Consider the following 18613-nt stretch of genomic DNA (forward strand, 5'->3'; position numbering starts at 1 on the left):
TTCTATCAGATACCGGTGAGGCACTGTCTGGTTTATTAGATCTAAAGAGCCAGGACTCATGTCAAAAGCAGAGGAACTACCATCACATTCCAGGTTAGAACCCCAGGACCCAGTGGAGCTGGTGGTCAGGTCCTCACATGTGGCTCCCAGGGACCCCTGGTTCTCTCTTCTTTCCTCTGGAAGGGTCCCACAAGGCCATCCCTGGTGAAACCCAAGTCCTGCTGTCCACTGGGAAACAGTACTAAGATGGGCAGCAGGATGTTGTCTGGGAAACAGAATCCAGGCTCAGTACACCGACCTTTGCAACCAGTAACAAGACAACAGGCAACTCAGACCACAACTAATGCGAATGGTGGGCAAATCGCCCTTTAGAGCAGAGGTGACGGCCTCAGAAGGCCCTGAGGTACAGTAGGGATGGGGCTCCAAGTGAAGGACGGAGAGGAAGGTACAGCCTTCCTCATCCAGGAAACTCCGCTGATTTAAGTGTGCTGTTTCCTAAGTTTCAAACACGGGTAACAAGTACAAAAGATTTTTAACTCTGTAACTTCTGTCTTAGACAAATACCCAGCTTAAATTTCAAGCCCCTTTTCTTGTTCAAATAATGGAACTCAACTGAATGATCACATAGGATTGCATAGGTCAACATTGTAACAAAAATATAGCAGCTTCAGATACATCAGTCTTCCCATTTAAAAACAAAATCAAGCTGAGCTGTGGTGGCAGACATAGTTAATCTCAGCACGGGAGGCAGAAGCAGGCAGATCTCTGTGAATTTGAGGCCAACCTGGTCTACAATAGCTAGTTCCAGGACAGCTAGGACTGTAACACAGAGAAATCCTGTCTTGAAAAACAAAACAAAAAAAGGCAATAAAACCAAAATCAAGTCAAATTGATAATTCAAACTTGCTTTTTTTTTGAGACAGGGTCTCGTGTAGCCCAGGCTGGCCTCCATCCAATTCATATTGTAGCTGAGGGTGAATTTGAAATTTAGATCTTCCTCTCTCTACTTCCCAAGAACCAGGATTACAGGCATGTGCACCTCTTCCAGTTCATATAGCTGTGGGGATCAAACTAGCATGCTAGATTCTCCCTAACTAACTGAACTATACCCCAGCCTCTAGCTCACACTTGAATAAAATAAGCTAGCTGGACCACTTCCCACAGGACAACCTTGCATTATTAAAATGAGTCTGCTTCCACCTCATGCCGGGAAGATGCCAATCCCTTCGCACCTCATGCTCTCTCCATGAGACTGAGAGGGAACAGGATTAGGCCGTGGCTCACCGAGAAGAAACTGAGGCACAGAGCAGGGAGGGTCCCCTCCCTTGGTGCTGTCACAGAAAGAGTTGAGATGATGACCCAAAGGTGTGTATCGCCTCACAGGGAGCTACACCAAGCACAGCACAGTTGGGTATCTGCAGAGTGGAACACAGTTGACTATGTAGGTCTATCCACTTCCCTCTGACAATGCTCTTCTCACATCAGGGAAAACCAGTAGGGCCCTTCCCCTTCCAAAGACTGATTTCTCCGGGGGCAGGCAAGGCCAAGAGGCAATCCCCAGTTGCCTCTGCGTGAACCCTCTGTGACTCAAAGCCTCAGAGGGAAGATTCCAGAATACTTGGGCTAGGACCTGAGCTCTAATATAAGTCGGGGAGCTGAACACCCCAGCACCCTGGCTTTCCCTGTCCTTGGTGCTCTAGGCAACTCCCAGGAAACTTTTCCACAGAGGATTTGGCACAGTAATCAGTGTCTACACGGGAAAGACCGAGGCCCCTTTTTCTCACAGCACGCAAGGCGCTTTTGGTCCTGGCCCTGCAACACACAGGTCATCTCAACTCTGACCTGACAGGCCCCCTCATGGCAATAGTCAGGTCTTGAGTTTGACTTGTTCTGGGGACCAAGGACCCAGGAAAGCCAAGGGGATCTCTTCACAGACTGACAGGGAGAAGGGATTGGCTCTTCCATCTCTCAAAACTGTCACAACTGGTATTCTGAGAAAATGGATTATTTGGCGTTGGACCGTCCTACAGGCTATGAGATGCCCACTAATTGTCCCCACAAGTTTCTAATGTTGCCTGGAGGTGCATCCTAGTCCCTGGTGGAGAGCCACTGGGCTGGCAGCTTCCTGGGAAACAGAAGCCCCAGACAGAGTGGCATGTCTGCAAAGCGGTACAGTGTCTCCTTGGCTCCGAGAAATGAAGGCACGGAGAGACAGGATCACCTTGCTCACAGAGAGAAGAAACACTAAGTGTGGGGCAGGTCCCATGGGCCTTGCTGCCTCGCTGGCAACAGTGAAAGTCCCCAAGCAAGTGGGGTCTCTGTGGTCAGTCAGTCACCAGCTGCTGAGGTCAACACTGTGACATGGAAGCCCACTGAGAAGGTCCAGACCTCAGTGTGCAGGTTAGGGCCAGTCCAGGGGTCCGGTCCTCATCTTGTGTCCTCCAAGGGCTCAGATGGCGTGCGGACAACTCTATCCTGGGCTCTGGCTCCACTCCTTCGGTCTTCACAGTCTCCATTGGGACACATGGCTGTCAGTGCAAGCTCCTCCTCCGAGACCTGGAGGTGTTCTGGCACATTCGAGAATGAAAAGGTCAAGTTTATGAGTCAATATCCAGCACTTAAAGGGAAGAAGTTTGCTCACGATCTATGTTTAAAGCCAAAATGGACTTTTTGGATGTCAGATGGCTCGGCAGGTAAAGGTTTTGGCTGCCAACGCCGACAACCCAAGTTTGAGTCCCAGGACCCACATGGTGGAAGCAAAAAACCAACTCCCTCAAATTGTCCTGTGACCTCCACAAGCACACCATGCCACGTGCACATCGGAAATGTAAAAAGCCAAGCAAAATACAGGCCTAAAACTATTTTAGAATAGGCACACTCCCTTTGACCCAGCAAGCCCACCTTCAGCTGTGTATGCAAGGACAGGCTTAGGAGTGATCTCCACACTCCTGCCACCATCTCAGTACCCGTCTAAGGGTGAAATGATGGGTCAGCAGGGAGAAAGAAAAGTCCCAGGTCCTTATGGTCTGTGAGATGCTGACCAACTCTAACGTCACCGTCACTGTTTTCATGAGAGATAGTGAGGTCTCTTACAGTTTATAGTGGTTGAGTCTTGGCTTCGCCACCTGCAACTGAAACCGTGCAACTGATTCTCAGCATCCAGAGAGCGCATGAGGCGAACGACCTAGGGTTTCTATGTGTGCTGGGGCTCTGCATTAAGAATGGGGCTGGGGACACAGCTCAGTCGGTAGAGTGCTTGCCTAGCACACATTAATCCTAGGTCCAAGCCCTAGCACCGCATGCACCGCATAAACCGGGAGTGATGGTGCCTGCCTGCAATCCCAGTACTTGGGAGGTGAAGGAAGAGGATCGGAAGGTCAAGGTCATCCTTGGAAACATTTGAGTTCAAAGCCAACCTAGAATGTATGAAACCCTGTCTCAGAAACAAAACAACGTGTATAAAATTGTGAAGGACTACATAAAGATTATTTAAAAAACAAAACCAAATAAAACAACAACAAAAGGTTGTGCATGTAGCTCAGAGTGAGGTTGTAGGTCCATCTCCCAGAACCACAAAAAGGTGCTTTGTTTTGTTTAAAATGAAAGATATTGTATAAAATTCTATAAAACTAAACACCCACACACACATGTACTCAGCAGTAGAAAGTACTTGCTACTATTACAGAGAATTGGGTTCAGTTCCCAGTCAGTAACCACATGGTGGCTCACAAAAGTCAGTAACTATAGTTTCAGTGGATCTAGCGCCCTCTTTTGGCCTCAGTGGGCACTATCTGCACATGGTACATATACATACATGGAGGTAACACATATACATAAATAAATACAGTATAGCTAGTGCTCTCATAATGTTCACATTCTATTAGGGATGACTGAAATGTACAGAAGGATTACATAGGCTAAACACACACACTGTGCCCCCTCGTTTCTCTTGTGTGTGGTATGTGCACGTGTGCATGTCTTTTCATGTATGTGGGTGCATTTGTGTGGGTGCCAGTACACAAGTGAGTGTCTGTGCTTGCATACATTCACATACACGTGGTGGCTCCCCTGAGGTTGACGTCAAGAGTCCTCCTCCATTGTTCTTCCAGCTTATCCATTGTGGAAGGGTCTATCTAGCAAACCCAGAACTTGTAAGTATGATCAGTTTTGTTAGCTTGCCTGTTCTTGGTTCCTCTGCTTCCTCTTCCTCCCTCTGAGGCTGGGATTATAGGCCTGCTGGCACACTCTCTTGGTCTTTAGTGGGTTTCTGGGGATCCACACTCCATCCTCATACTTGCCTGGCAATCGATTTAACCACTGAGACATTTCCCCAGACCTGCTACTCTATTATTTTATATAAGAGCTTTGAGCATCTTCAGTTTTCATTTTTGGCCACTTAATAAATGCATGTCATTTTTATATTTACTCATTTAGTGTGTGGTGTGTGTGTGTGTGTGTGTGTGTGTGTGTGATAGAGAGAGAGAGAGAGAGAGAGAGAGAGAGAGAGAGAGAGAATGACGTGTGGGGTGTCAGTTCTTTCCTTCCCCAATATAGATTCTGGGAATCAAACTCAAGTCTTCAGTCTTGGTGGCAAGCACCTTTACCCACTTCATCCTCCTAGCCCAGTGTGTGTGTTTTAAGCCACTGTTTGTAGCAAATTATTAGGCATTGAAAGAAGGCTGCTAGGTCAGTGAATTGTCAGTTTTAAATAAGGGACACAATAAAAGCTTATTTTGTGCCGCCACTCATTGTTTGCTCTTTCCTTGCCTCCATTTACCAGCAAGATGACCCCAACCTAGAAACCACTCTGAGTGAGTTACCTCCTTTCTAGTCTCCGAGCCTTTGTGGGTGAGGTCACCCGATATCGCTTTAGGGGCTGCTGTGGTCCCCTCTAGCTGGAATCTGCCTCTGATCTCTGTGTTTCCACAGGCTGCTATCTTCATGCTTGTGTCTAAGACCCTGTGCCCCTCTGTGGCCCAGCTCTCCACTTCAAGGCCTTCCCTTGCCATCTGCACCTCAGCCCTGAGCACTCTTGAGGGGGCTTCCTTTTCTGAATATGATATCTGCTAGCAGCCGTTGCTCAGGGTGCTCTTTGCATCTTCCTATGTCTGCATACAGGAAGCCCTGTATCTCAGCTGAAATGCCACTAGGTCCTTAACACTCATGTTCTTCGGGAGACACTGGTCTGCCCCCACATCCCCCACTATGCATGTGGAATTCCTGTCCTCTGGTTCTCTTCCTGCTTTCACCAGGTTGGAAGACTCTTAGGGTAGGAACTCTGCCTGAGCCAGCCTGAGCCCTGCTGGAGAGACAGGCACCCGAGTGCTCCTGTCCATTCAGCACTGAGGAAGTGTGTCTTTAAGGCCCCTGTGTCTGCTCAGGATCCAGGCAGCCAATGTGCTTACCTTGAGCTGGGCCTTGGGAGGAGGTGGCATATCCTTGGTTCTTCCTCTGGTTCCGAGGACCCCAGGAAAAGCAAGTCAGTAGGCCAGGGAGGCCTGGTCTTTCCCAGGCACCTTCTGCTAGAAAGAGTCCAAATCCCCAAGGCAGAGGTCAGCTAGTGCCTGCTTCAAAACCAAGAGACTTTCTTCAGCAACCCCGGAGTCTTGACTTTCTACCCCCCTGCCTTCATCTGTCTGGTTATCTTACTTCAGCCTCACAGATTTCTGTGATATGTGCACATGCTGGGGGAACCATAGCAACAAAATGACATGAAATCAATCACAATCGCATACCACCAAAGAAACCTCTCAGAGAGCAGTCGTTTCTCCCTCAGTTTTAGTTCAAACCCCGCCTTCTTTCCTTGATTCCCTACCCCAATCCTTCATTTGTTTATCCATCCATCCTTTTGTTCGTTCCTGAGACAGGATCTCACTGTGTGGTCTAGTTTGTCCTTGAACTTTCCATCCTCCTGCCTCAACTTCCCAAATGCTGGGATTACAGGTATGCATCATTGTTCTTTGCTTCAAACTATTTCAGAACACCAATAGCTTACATTTTTTTTTTAAATGACAGGGACTCATTTCTTATCCCCAGCTGGCCTGACACTCACTATGTAGATCAGGATGGCCTCAAACTCACAGAGATCTGTCTGCCTCTGCCTTGTAGCTGCTAGGATTAAAGGCGTGGCTTACCATGCCTGACTTCCATAAACTGTAAGGAAGTGGATTGTAATTAACTCACGGCCTTGAACTTCTTGTTTTTCTTAGTGTGTTGTTATAAAAGTTGGCAAGAGTCGGCTATAGCAGAAGATGATACATCTGCTAAGGTGCCATTTTCTGGGGTGTCAGTGTTTATTTCAAAGCAAGGATTTAGTCATCCATTTTGGATGCCAGGCAGGGAGTTAGGAAACTGGAATCCTCGGGTTGTTAAACTCACAAGAGAGCAGTGACGAAACCATTTGGTCATTGCTGAGAGAGCCAAAGATCAAAGGTTCTGAAATTTCACTAGTGAGTTTGCAGGCAGGAGGGAGTGCAGGCTTGTCAGAAGGCTCCCCCGATTGAATGGAGGGGTGGGGCGAGCTACAGAAGGAAGAGAAGAGAGGGGTCTCTGGGCTGGGTCACAGTCAGGTACACAAAACCATGGCCAGAGTTAAGTGTGCCTGGGGGAACTGAGAGCTAAGAGAAGGAAGGCTTAGCGTTTTCTAGGTGCCAGCTCACTAGGGAGAATTTGTGTGAATTCCCTTCTTTCCCTCAAGGCCAAGTAAGGAATCAGCTGGCTGGATATGCTCAGAACAGGAGTATACACGGGGAATTTATTTCCCTCACTTTTCAGGATGCTGGAGGTTGTTCATCCTCCATAGAAGGCAAGTTGACCAGAAGCTAGGGGAGCCTCCAATGACACAAATACATTTGCCAGGCTGGCAGGCGCAAGTGTGACGTTTGGAACATTAGATAGTGTCTCCCCGCTGAGATAGGTCTGACGTCTCCCAGTGGCTGGCTAACGGCCAATAGCAGATGCCCTGCAACACCCCCACACAGCCACTTATTAACTGGGAAGCTTACTATAGCAAAGAGTCAAACGGAAGGGAGCTGAGCAGTGCAAAGATCTCCCAGTGTCTGCCCCAGCTCCACTGAAGGTCCACATTTTAATCCACTATACTGCAGAGTTCCTGCAAAACCTGCTGCCCTGGGACACCTGACCCGGCTGTAATGGAAGAGTCCCCGGCTGGGAGAAGCTCTCACTCCTTTCTACGCTTTAAGCGTGTGTGGAAAAGAAAAAGGTGACCCCGCCACGTCTGGCAGCAGCGATCAGATCAGCGAAGGCGGGAAGCCAGGAATCACTGAGGTCACCATGGTCTCGGTCCCTTGCGCTTGCTTACCAACACCAGGTTCCTGGCACCTATTTCGTGCCTCTGCCAGGAACTGTGTCCGCCTTCCACCCTTCCACACCGAGACTCTCGGCGCTGCTCACGCTCTCCCCCAACTCCTGCGACAACCATGCCTGCACCGTGCCCTAAAGCTACAGTCACCACCCCTAGCCCGTCTCAGTTCTTCACCATCCCCCACGCACACCACCCAAACTTTTGCACCCCGAGACGTTTCCACCTTCTTCCGCTATCCCCAGTCTCCTGCAACTCGTACATTTTGTTCGAAACAGTTCAACTCTATCCACTTACTTACCAGCTGAACCCTAAGCTCCTTGTCCCCCATTTCACTGGCAGTCTGGATCGACTCAACTCCTTTCCAGAGTTAGGTCACCTTAGGCTCAAAGACCTTGTGCTAGGGACTTCTCTGCTCCGGGTCTCAGTTTACCATGGTGCACAACAGAGTTGGGTGGCCTAACGGGGTTCAACCGGACTAAAGGAACTGAAGTCTTTCCCTAGACGCCTTCACCGGTACCCAGCTCGATCCCGCACAGCCTCACCTGGTCGACCTGGCGCTGCAGCTTGCAGGGCCCTGCAGGCCGCCTCCTGGACTGCCAGGCTAGAGGCCGGGGAGCCGGGACGGAAGGCAGCAGCTTGCACCGGGCCCCCGACCTGGCGGCCGAACACAGAGCGCAGCAGCGTCTCCAGCAGCTGCAGTCCCGACGCCACCGCGTCCTCCGCTCCCGCATCGGCCACCAGGACTCCGACCAGCGCTGCGCCCTCCGGTCGCCGGCCGCGCACATCCCGCAGCATCTCCCGCAGGAGGCGCCGCGGATCCCGGGCGGCCAGCGACGAAGAGCGGCACAGCACGAAGACCAGCGGCGAGCGGATGGAACGCGCTGCCTTTGCCCCCGGAGCCCGATGCGGCCCGATGGCCGCCGCGGTGGCAGCGCTCTCGGCCTCTGTGTAGTGGCCCGGCTTACCGGGCTTCCCCGACTTGCCCAACGCTGGTTCCGGCTCTGGCTCCGGAGGGAACACAGCGCGGGAGAAGTCTCGCAGCAGCTCGCGGCTCTGCTCGCGCTCCCACAGCTCTCCCACCAGCAGCACCTGCCCGCGGCCGCCCGCAGCCTCCACCAGCGCCTGGAAGTGCGGCTCGGCCGGGCTCGCCGGCTGCTGGGCCAGCGGCTCCAGCTCGCTCTCCATGCTGGCCTCCGCGTCCTGCGCGGGGCCCGGAGCTCCGCAGCCTCCTCTACGGACACGCCCCCGAGGGCCGAGCCTCCCCGACCCCCTGGCTCACTGGCTGCGTCCTGCGCGCTTCTGTCCTAGTGCGCTGAATATCATTGATTCATTCATTCGTTCATTTAGACACCCAGTACACACTTCCTGAGCAGTTAGTAGGTGCGGGCTCTTGTGGGGCTGAGGGTGAGTGGACGTTAACGAATTCATAAACGTACCCGCTCAAGATAAGATGGTTTTGAACCCCGGAGCAGATTTATTTATTTTTCAAAAAGACTTATTTACTTACTTGATTTTATGTGTATGAGTGTTTTGCTTGCGTGTATGAGCGCTGGCACCAGCGGAGTTGTGAATATGTTCTGGGAATTCAACCCAGGTCCTCTGCAGAAACAGTCAAGTGCTCTGGATTGTGGAATCATCTCTACAGTCTCAGATTTCTTTCTTTTCTCTCACCCCCCCCGTACCTTCCCCCCCCCGCCCCCGCCAAAAGGCATGATCTCACCATCCTAGCCTAGAATCTGGAGATCCCTTAGTCTCAATTTGAATTATAAACCTGTGCCACCGTTCCTAGCTTCTGGAGCTAATGTTTAATATGGAGGAGTCCAACAGGGCTTAGGGTGAGGGGCTACTTTTTCAGTGGTGTAGGCTTTGGAACCGAGATGGAGCAGAAGAGTCGGTGGGCGAGGGAAGCGAAGCAGGGTGTCCTAGTTTTTCATGTCTGTTGCTGTGATAAAAATACCCTTTCCACAAACAACTTAGGGAAGGAGAGAAAGGGCTTATTTTAGGCCACGGTTCCTGGTCGCAGCCGTCACTGCAGGGAAGTGACAGAGGCAGGAGCTCCAGACAGCTGGCCACCATCACACCCACAATCAAGAGTGGAGAGCAATAAACTCTCCTTTTGTACAATCACAGCAATCACCCACTTTCAGGCTGGGTCTTACCGCATCAATTTAGTCAACTGAGATGATCCCGGCCACCCCCAGACTTGCTCACAGGCCAACCTGACCTCGACAATTCTGCACTGATACTGGCTTCCTGGGTGATTTTAAATTGTGTTGGCGGTTAGAATTAACCATCACCTAGGGCATAGCTCCTCTACCGTGATCTCGTTTTTAACCACCGACACTCCCTTCAAATGGACCAAGGCCACTATTTCCACAAATACTTGTTGACTTCTGGGTACTGCCTGAGGTACTGTGGGACTGTTGTTCCCTGTGGACCAGAATATAAGGCAGTGGTTCTCAACCACTGGGGGTTGAACAACCCTTTCACAGGGGTGGCCTGAGTCCATTGGAAACCACAGATATTTACGTCATGATTCATAACAGTAGCAACATTAATGTAATAAAGTAACAATGAAAATAATTTTATGATTGGGGGTCATCACAACATGAGGAACTGCATTAGAGTCGCAGTATTAGAAAGATTGAGAACCATTGATTTAGAGTTAGATGTGGGATGCTGGCATGCTCTGGTGTTTGGTGTGTATGTGTAGGTGCGCATGTATGTATGTATCTAAGTCTGTGTGTCTGTCTGTCTGAAAACCAGGTTAGAAGCAGGAACATATTTTCTATGATTTTCATGGACCAGGGCAGCTTTGCCCAAAGGAATGTCCTGTGAATGTTTTTCCCGCCCTGTGCAAACGCAGTCACCTCAGGCACACGTGGTTATTATTGTACACAGGAGAGGAGTTGGTGCAAATGACTTTTACATGCTATTTAACGCACACGTGGTTATTATTGTACACAGGAGAGGAGTTGGTGCAAATGACTTTTACATGCTATTTAACGTCAATGTAAATTCAAAAGGCCTCCGTGGCTTGTGTCTAGCATCTTTATTTCCCCTTTCTTTCACTACATAGTAATTTCCCCAAAGGCTGTTGGTGTCAAAACATTTTAATGTCCATATAATTTTAATTCATCATATAACCTCAAGCCTCTCTTTGAAATACCTTGTTCCGTACCCTTTATAACTATGTTCCAACATCATGGAGGGGTTTTCGTGTCCATAAAATGAATCTTTCTTGGATACCTACTGTATGCATAGAGCAGTCCAAGGTGCCCAAGATGCAGCCCTTCCTTCCTTAAGAGTCTAGTAGTGGTTTTAGCCAGTATTTGGAGGAAGGCGACATATTTCTTCTCCTCTCTGCTTCCTTCTTCTTGGTTTTTCGAGACAGGGTTTCTCTGTGGCTTTGGAGCCTGTCCTGGTACTAGCTCTTATAGACCAGGTTGACCTCAAACTCACAGAGATCTGTGTGCCTCTGCCTCCTAAGTGCTGGGATTAAAGACCTGAGCCACCACCACACGGCAAGACAGGGTTTCCTTGTGTAGTCCTGGCTGTCCTGTAGCTCAGTTTGTAGACCAGGGTGGCCTTGAACTCAGAGATCCACCAGCCTCTGCTTCTCATGCTGGGATTAAAGGTGTGCACCATCAACACCCACCTAAGGCAACATATTTTTATCTGGTTCTCATTAACGGGACTCCTCTTTACTAGGTCTTTGGGGACTCAGTTTTTAGAACAGTGATTATTCTCTCATCGTACCACCAGAATGACAGCTAAAGTTCCAGCCATCAACATCTCCCCCTGAAGAGCTCGATGGCAGCACTGGAAAAGAACATAAGTCAAACACTGCATTAAGAGACTAGGGGTTGGAGGTATATCTCAGTGGTGGAGTACTGGCATGCACAAAGCTCTAAGGTCCAGGAGGACAGCAGCACGTCTGATGGTTAATCTTCACTGTCTTCTTGACTAGATTTCAAGTCATTTGGAGACACACTCTGGGTGTGCCTGCAAGGCTGTGTCCAGAGTGATTTAAGTGAGTAAAAGCCTATCCTGTATGTGGGTTGAACCCCCCCACACATATCACACACACACATATCACACACACACATCACACACACATATTACACACATATCACACACACATATCACCCACATATCACACACACATATTACACACACATATCACACACACATATCACACACACATATCACATACACACATATCACACACACACACACACACACACACACACACACACAGCTCCCAGATGGAATTAAAAGGGAAAAGGAGAAAGGGAGCAGAGCCCCAGTAATCATTTCTTTGCTTGCTCCCTGGAAGCAGTGTGACCAGATGCCTGGGCTCCTGCTATCGCAGCAGAGCGGCTCTTGCTGCTCTGTCTTTCTGGGTGTAAGGGAATACACCCCAAACTGCAATCCAAAGCAAACCTTTTCTCACTAAGTTGCTTTAGTCAGGTAGTTAGTCACGGCAGCTAGAAAAACGATGGCTATCATTGTACTTGAAAGGGATGTTTCTGTGATCCACCTGACCATGTGGTTTGTAGATCTTTGGGATTCATTTTTGGAAGGGAGGTGGACGAGTTTAGTGCTGTGTGCTAGAGCAACCCCAAATGCTCTGAGCAGAGTTTAGTGTCCCATTCTGGTGGGTGAGCAGAAGAGCAGAACTCTTTGAGGGTAGACAGTAAAGATTGTGTTTAGAAGGTCCCAGAGGGAAACCTTCTAAACACAAATAGTCCCAGAGGGGCTATCCATATGCTATTCTGTGAAAGAATATGACCACATTCTGCCCATGCTCTGAGAACTTGTGTGAGGCTGAATCAAAAGGGAATGAACTAATTAGTTAGACAGAGGCTATTTTTAACACAAATAGCACTCAGTGCTGTAGCTACTGATCACTGTTCTCATCCAGGTTTACAGTGAGAAAGAGCAGCAAGTGGGGTTGTTGGAGCCCAGATGACGTCATAAAGAACCCCACATTCGGGACATAGAGTTGAAGAACCTGGTGCTTTCCCTAGTAGGTTTCCCTTAAGCTTTGCCTGATTTTTCTTTGCTATGTCTCCATTTCTCTCTTTCATGAAATGGGAATGTTCATTTTGTGTCATTATACATTGGATATATATATATACACACATATATATATACATATATATGTATATATATATTACAGAGGCTTACGGTTAAGAAGTTGTGTGACTCTTGAGGGAGACTTTGCACTTACACTTTTGAATAATTTGGAACTGTCAAGGCTGTGGAGGGTTTGTGAAATGGGAATGGATGCACTTTGTGTTATAAGATTGTCATGTGTCTGCCAAGCCTGGAGGATGAGAAGTTATGATTTTAAGATGATGTGCTTGCAATCCCAGAGAACCTAGACAACAATGAGGACCCTAAGAGAGACTTACATAGATCTAATCTACATGGGAAGTACAAAAAGACAAGATCTCCTGAGTAAATTGGGAGCATGGGTACCTTGGGAGAGGGTTGAAGGGGAGGGAAGAGGCAGGGAGGGGAGCAGAGAAAAATGTAGAGCTCAATAAAAATCAATAAAAAATAAGATGATGTGCTTGGCTTGGAGAGGTTGCTCAGTGGGTAGAGGCCTAACTTACAGGCCCAATGACCTGAATTTGATCTTTAAATCCCACGAGGTAGCAGAAGATACCAGAGAGTTGTTCTCTGACCTCCACATGCATGTGGTGACATGCATGCACCTGCATCTACATGCTTGCAGCTACACTCCCGTGTATGGGTGCATACACACACACACACACACACACGCACACACGCACACAAGAAATACGTTCAGTAGCATTTAACAAAGTGATGTGTTTAGGTATAAAATTGACAAGGGATGGACTTGTAATGATTAATTTGTTGTCAACTGATCCCCTGGGAAGCACATCTAGGCATGTCTATGAGGGTGTTTCCAGAGAGAGATTTAATAGATGAAAGACCCATCTTGAATGTGAGCAGCCCCATCCTATTGGCTGGGGTCCTATACAGAGTGAAATAGGAAAAAGTGAGGTGAATACTGGCAGTCATCTCTCTCTGCTTTAAAGGAAAATTCTCTTGTAAAACCTTATTATTAAAAAAAAAAAAAAAAACCTTGCAACTAAGAAACGAAATCGCATGCAGAAAGGAACCAGACCCAAAGTCTACACGCCTTAACAAACATCTATACAGTTAGGACAGCCTTCCTGTTGGATTTTCCACTTTCTGCTTTGGGGATATGGAGACAATGTGACCAGTTACCACGTGTTTCTGCTGTCCCTTCTCTTGCTACCACACTTTCCCCACCACAATGGACCGTGCTCTCCATCCACGAGCCAAAACAAACCCTTTCATCTTCAGCTTGCTTTTGCCAGCGCATCAAGAAAAGTAATTGCGTGTGCTGGCTAGGTTTTTGTCAACCCGACACACTCTAGGGTCATCTGGGAAAAGGAACTTCAGTTAAGTAAATGTTTCTATCAGATTGGCCTGTACACAAGTCTCCGGGGGCATTTTCTTGCTTAATGATTAATATGGGAAGGTGCCGTTCACTGTGGGCAGTGCCAGCCCTGGGCAGATGGGGTTGGTGTAAGAAAGCAGGAAGAGCAAACCACAAAGAGCAAGCCAGTAATTAGCACTTCTCCATGGCCTCGCCTTCCGTTCCTGCCTCCAGGTTCCTGCCTTGTGTTACTTCCCTGGCTTTCTCCCGAGAATGGAGTGTAATCTGCAAAATGAAATAAATTCTTTTCTCTGCAAGTTGCTTTTGGTCTTGGTGTTTATAAGTAGTAGAAACCTAATTAGGACGTACAGCAAGCACAAGGGATTAAATCACTTGTCAGAAGTTTGGCTCTCTCTCCTGGCCCCTGTTCTTTTCATCAGCTAGAATCCCTAAGCCACACAAGGAAGAGAAGGGAGTGCAAGACCCCTTTGTTGTGGCTTCTCACCTCATTCCTGGCTTGTACCCTGCTCTGTCTGTGAGTGCCATGCATGGGCCTGGGACTAGAGACAGGTAATGATTCCTATCAGACACCAGAGCACAGGCCTAAGATGTTAACTTGGCCCTAGTTTCCGTTCCCCTTTTATTTATTTGCCTTGAGGTGGAGGCCTTGTGGGGGTTTCTCCTGTTTTTACATTAGCTTCTTAGCATCCTTATTCCTCTTCCTCTGTAGCACAGTCAGGGTGTATACACAGAAGGGGCTCGCTTTTCAAGGATGCTTTTACCTTGAAAGTGGGTGCAGGCTAAGAGGATGACCGGGCCAGGGTGAGCCAGGTGAACAGAAAGGTCACCTCTTTAAGGAGAATGGACATTCCATGGAGCACTCCTGACCTGCCCACTCTCCTCTTGGGCTCTCAATCTCCTGGTAATAAATTCCAAACTTTCCAGAGGTGGGGTGCGAGGTAGACCAGATGGAGGAGGGAATGTTACACAAAGGTTGGAGTCCAGGGCCAGTGAGCTTATCTTTACCTGTGCTATTTACACAGCAAAGGTTCTGGTAGGAAATTAACAGGAAATTACAGAGACTTTAAAAACAAAAACCAGGCAGAATGCCAAGAATCTTTTTTCTTCCTGGCCATCCACACCCCAACATAAACCAACGAGAGTTCTTCTTTCTGGTGTTCTATGGCTGTAATCGGAGACTGGGATTTCTGAAACCATTTGCCCTTGCTGTCTGCTTCAGCAGGATTTCAGTGAGGATTAAGGGTAACAAGAAAAGGTTAGTTTGGAAAACAAAGGGCGCATTTTTGACCCCTTTTCATGGTGCCTCCTTCCTTTTCCTTGTTTCCTCTCTTTCCGCCTGTTTTTGTTTTTATGGTTTTTCCTTCTCCACCGTTCATTCTTTCTTCCTGCTTCTCTCCTTCTCTGGGCTGTCTCTTTTTGCCCGATTGTTGTTTTATGGGCCACGCAGTCGTAGGTGGGAGCCAGAGCCCGGGAGCTGCCTGAGTAGAAATCAGAGAAACCCCAGGACCCATAAAGGAATGAGGGGTGATAGAAGAAAGTACAGACCAAACCATTTTGGCAGGGACTGTGGGTACTCAATGACTCGCCCCAGGCTGTGTTCTGGCTGCTGGATGGCCAGACAGGGCACCACTATTGGAAGAGTTCATTTCTTCATCTACTTGGCGAGGGTTGGTTTCAGTCTGGCATAGGAAAACATATTTCCATGCCAGCTGGCCTTCACTTGGAGGTAATCATCTCAGTTTTACTTGATGAAGGTGTGTTAAAAAGGCTGGACGAGGCACTGGAGAGATGACTCAGCAGTTAAGAGCGCTGGTTGTTCTTCAGAGGACTTCCCCAGGTCTCACACAGCAGCCAACAATTATCTGGAACTCCAGTTCTAGGGAGATCTGACACTTCCTTCTGGCCTCTGCAGTCACCAGACATGCATATAGTGTACAGACATACATGCAGGCGAAACATCCCTACACATAAAACAAAACAAAAACCTGAAACATAGAAAAATTAAAACAAATATAGAATACTGGAGACAGAAATCTGGCATAAGGAAGCCTCTACTGTGTTCTTGATGGGCCCTGGAGTACTTAACAGTATTGGGAGGAGGTGCACTCAGCCCCTAGGGTGTGCCTGCACTGACTGAGGAAGCTGGAGGGGACAATCCTACGTGCAGATACTCAACATGCAAGGGCAGAAAGTGTATCAGCACTTGCCACGCTGGTGTCCTGCCCACAGCCCTAAGGTGATTTCATGGAAATCTGCTCCTCTAGGTGGCTGGGCAGCTTTCTAGAACTCCCCCCCCCAACCCAGTCACTCTTGTTTGCAGATACATAGTAATTGCAGCTCTTCACAGCCTCTTGCCTTCCTAGTCTCCACTCTCTTCAGTCCCTGCACTCAGCTACTCTCTGGAAGTTTCTTTCTTTCCAGATATTGCTGTGTTATCTGGGGCTGGAAGTTCTGGGAATTGCCCATTGAGACAGTCAAGTCTACCCTGAGAAAAGACCAGAGGTAGACCATGGGCTTTTGGGGGGTATCTCTGTTTGCTGCACAGGGGAGACTATGGGAGGGAAGTCTCCCCAAAAACTGCTCTAAAGTTGAGGAGAGCATTGCTCAAATAAACAGACCTTCTTCCTTTCTGTTGCTCAAGTACGCATGTGGTAGGTGAATGAAGAGCGGGAGGACTGAGGTCTTCCAGGACTTGGGGGTTGGGGGAGGGGCATTAGGCAGGCAAGTTGGAGTTCTAGGGCACAGATTAACTAAAGGTGCCTTTCTTGGTTTCCAGAAAACATACTAGAACCAACACCAAGAAAAGCTAACAGAGGCCTGGTGGCAGTGGCATGTGCCATTAATCCCAGCACTCAGGAGGCAGAGGCAGGCGAATCTCTGAGTGTGAGGCCAGAGTCTGGCCTACAGAGTGAGTTCCAGGACGACCAGGAATACACAGAGAAACCCTGTCTCAAAAACAAAACGAAAACACTAACAGAGGACATCACTGGCAAACTAAATGATACACAGGATAAGTAGAAGAAAAGAAACATAACGGACACAGAAAAACCTGAGGTGTTAGTAGTTAATAGCGGTGAACGAAATACTTCCATAAAAAAGCAGAGACTGTCACTCTGAATTAAAAAATGCAGAGCACTCACCGAGAGACCATAGGCTGGGCCATGAAACAAGTCGCAACTTTCAAAGGGCTGAGCCTCATCCCTGCTCCCCAACTGCAGATGCAACATGATCGGCTGTCCCAGGCTCTTGATGCCATGATGGGCTGTACTCTTCAACAGTGAGCCTAAATAACCCTTCCTACCTTAAAACACCAACAAACAAACAAACAAACAAAAAAAGCAACAAACAAAGCTTCGAAGATTCACCTCACACATGGTGTGAAGTATTAAGTCAGCAATCAATCATAGAAATATTAAGCTGTAATCAATCTCAGTTGGATATCTATAAATTCCTAGAATTTATAAGAATTGAACAATATATTTTGAGTTGATCCATGGGACAATTTTTTAAAATCATAAATGAAGTTGAAAAATATTTTTAATTGAATAAAAGTGAAAGCAGGGAGTTGAGGAGACAGCTCAGTGGCTAAGAGCACTTAATGCTCTTGCCAGAACACACATGGAGGCTTAACTCCAATTTAAAGGGATCTGATGGCCTAAACGGCACCTCCTTGAACACCAGGCATATATGTGGTACACATACATACACACAGGTAAAACACTCATACACATATAACAAATAAATCTAGAATGAAGTAAAAATAAAATACCAAAAGTCGTGGGGTGCAACCAGATTCATAAATGAAAGAATTTTTCCTTTTTAAATTGATTTTTATTGAGCTCTGCATTTTTCTCTGTTTCCCTCCCTGCCTCTCCCCTCTAACCTCAAGCCTCTCCCAAGGTTCCCATGCTCCCAATTTACTCAGGAGATCTTGTCTTTTTCTATTTCCCATGTAGATTAGATCTATGTGAGTCTCTCTTAGGGTCCTCATTGTTGTCTAAATTTTCTGGGATTGTGGTTTGTAAGCTGGTTTTCTTTGTTTTATGTTTAAGAACCACTTATGAATGAGTACATGTGATAATTGTCTTTCTGTGTCTGGGTTACCTCACTCAAAATAATGTTTCCTAGCTTCATCCATTTTCCTGCAAAAATTAAGATGTTGTCATTTTTTTCTGCTGTTTAGTACTCCATTGTGTAAATGTATCACATTTTCCTTATCCATTCTTTGGTCAAGGGATATTCAGGTTGTTTTCAGGTTCTGGCTATGACAAACAATGCTGCTATGAACACAGTTGAGCACATGTTATTGTGGCATGATTGAGCATCCTTTGGATATGTACCCAAAAGTGGTATTACTGGGTCTTGCAGAGGGTTGTTCCCTAACTTTCTGAGAAATCGCCACACTGACATCCAAAGGGGCTGTACCAGCTTGCATTCCCACCAGCAATGCAGAAGTGGTCCCTTTACCCCACAACCTCTCCAGCATAAATTGTCATTAGTGTTTTTGATCTTGGCCATTCTTACAGGTGTAAGATGGAATCTCAGAGTTGTTTTGATTTGCATATCTCTGATGACTAAGGATGTTGGGCATTTCCTTAAGTGTCTTTCAGCCATTTTAGATTCCTTTGTTGAGAGTTTTCTGTTTAGGTCTGTACTCCGAGATCTTTTTATTGGGTTATTTGTTCTTTTGATAACCAATTTCTTGAGTTCTTTGTATATTTTGGAGATCAGACCTCTGTCTGATGTGGGGTTGATGAAGATCTTTTCCCATTCTGTAGGCTGTAGTTTTGTCTTGTTGACCGTGTTCTTGTCTTACAGAAGCTTTT

The 18613-nt window shown here is 47.6% G+C and overlaps 1 protein-coding gene across 2 annotated transcripts; it reads right to left on the minus strand.

The window, feature by feature from the left end:
• On the minus strand, positions 1–8605 carry C2H2orf72 (chromosome 2 C2orf72 homolog). 2 transcript variants are annotated; one of them, XM_057763279.1, is made up of 3 exons: positions 7867–8605; positions 5406–5519; positions 1–2567 (listed from the first exon to the last, which is right to left on the minus strand). In XM_057763279.1, the coding sequence occupies exons 1-3, from the start codon at positions 8507–8509 to the stop codon at positions 2428–2430; spliced, it is 897 nt and encodes a 298-aa protein (XP_057619262.1). In that variant the 5' UTR covers positions 8510–8605; the 3' UTR covers positions 1–2427. The 2 variants fall into 2 exon arrangements, with proteins under 2 accessions (XP_057619262.1, XP_057619261.1); XM_057763278.1 differs by having other exon boundaries at positions 5406–5522.
• Between the last annotated feature and the right edge of the window lie 10008 nt (positions 8606–18613).

Source organism: Chionomys nivalis, chromosome 2 (genome assembly GCF_950005125.1).
Source record: "Chionomys nivalis chromosome 2, mChiNiv1.1, whole genome shotgun sequence".
NCBI classification, from domain to species: domain Eukaryota; kingdom Metazoa; phylum Chordata; class Mammalia; order Rodentia; family Cricetidae; genus Chionomys; species Chionomys nivalis.

What these genes read in the sequence shown, in the direction of transcription:
- C2H2orf72 (XM_057763278.1), bottom strand. Translation starts at nt 8,509, where the DNA reads ATGGAGAGCGAGCTGGAGCCGCTGGCCCAGCAGCCGGCGAGCCCGGCC. An exon ending in TGCAGCGCCAGGTCGACCAG is followed by an intron (nt 5,523 to 7,866) that starts GTGAGGCTGTGC and finishes GACTCTTTCTAG; the next exon opens with CAGAAGGTGCCTGGGAAAGA. An exon ending in CTCCCAAGGCCCAGCTCAAG is followed by an intron (nt 2,568 to 5,405) that starts GTAAGCACATTG and finishes CGAATGTGCCAG; the next exon opens with AACACCTCCAGGTCTCGGAG.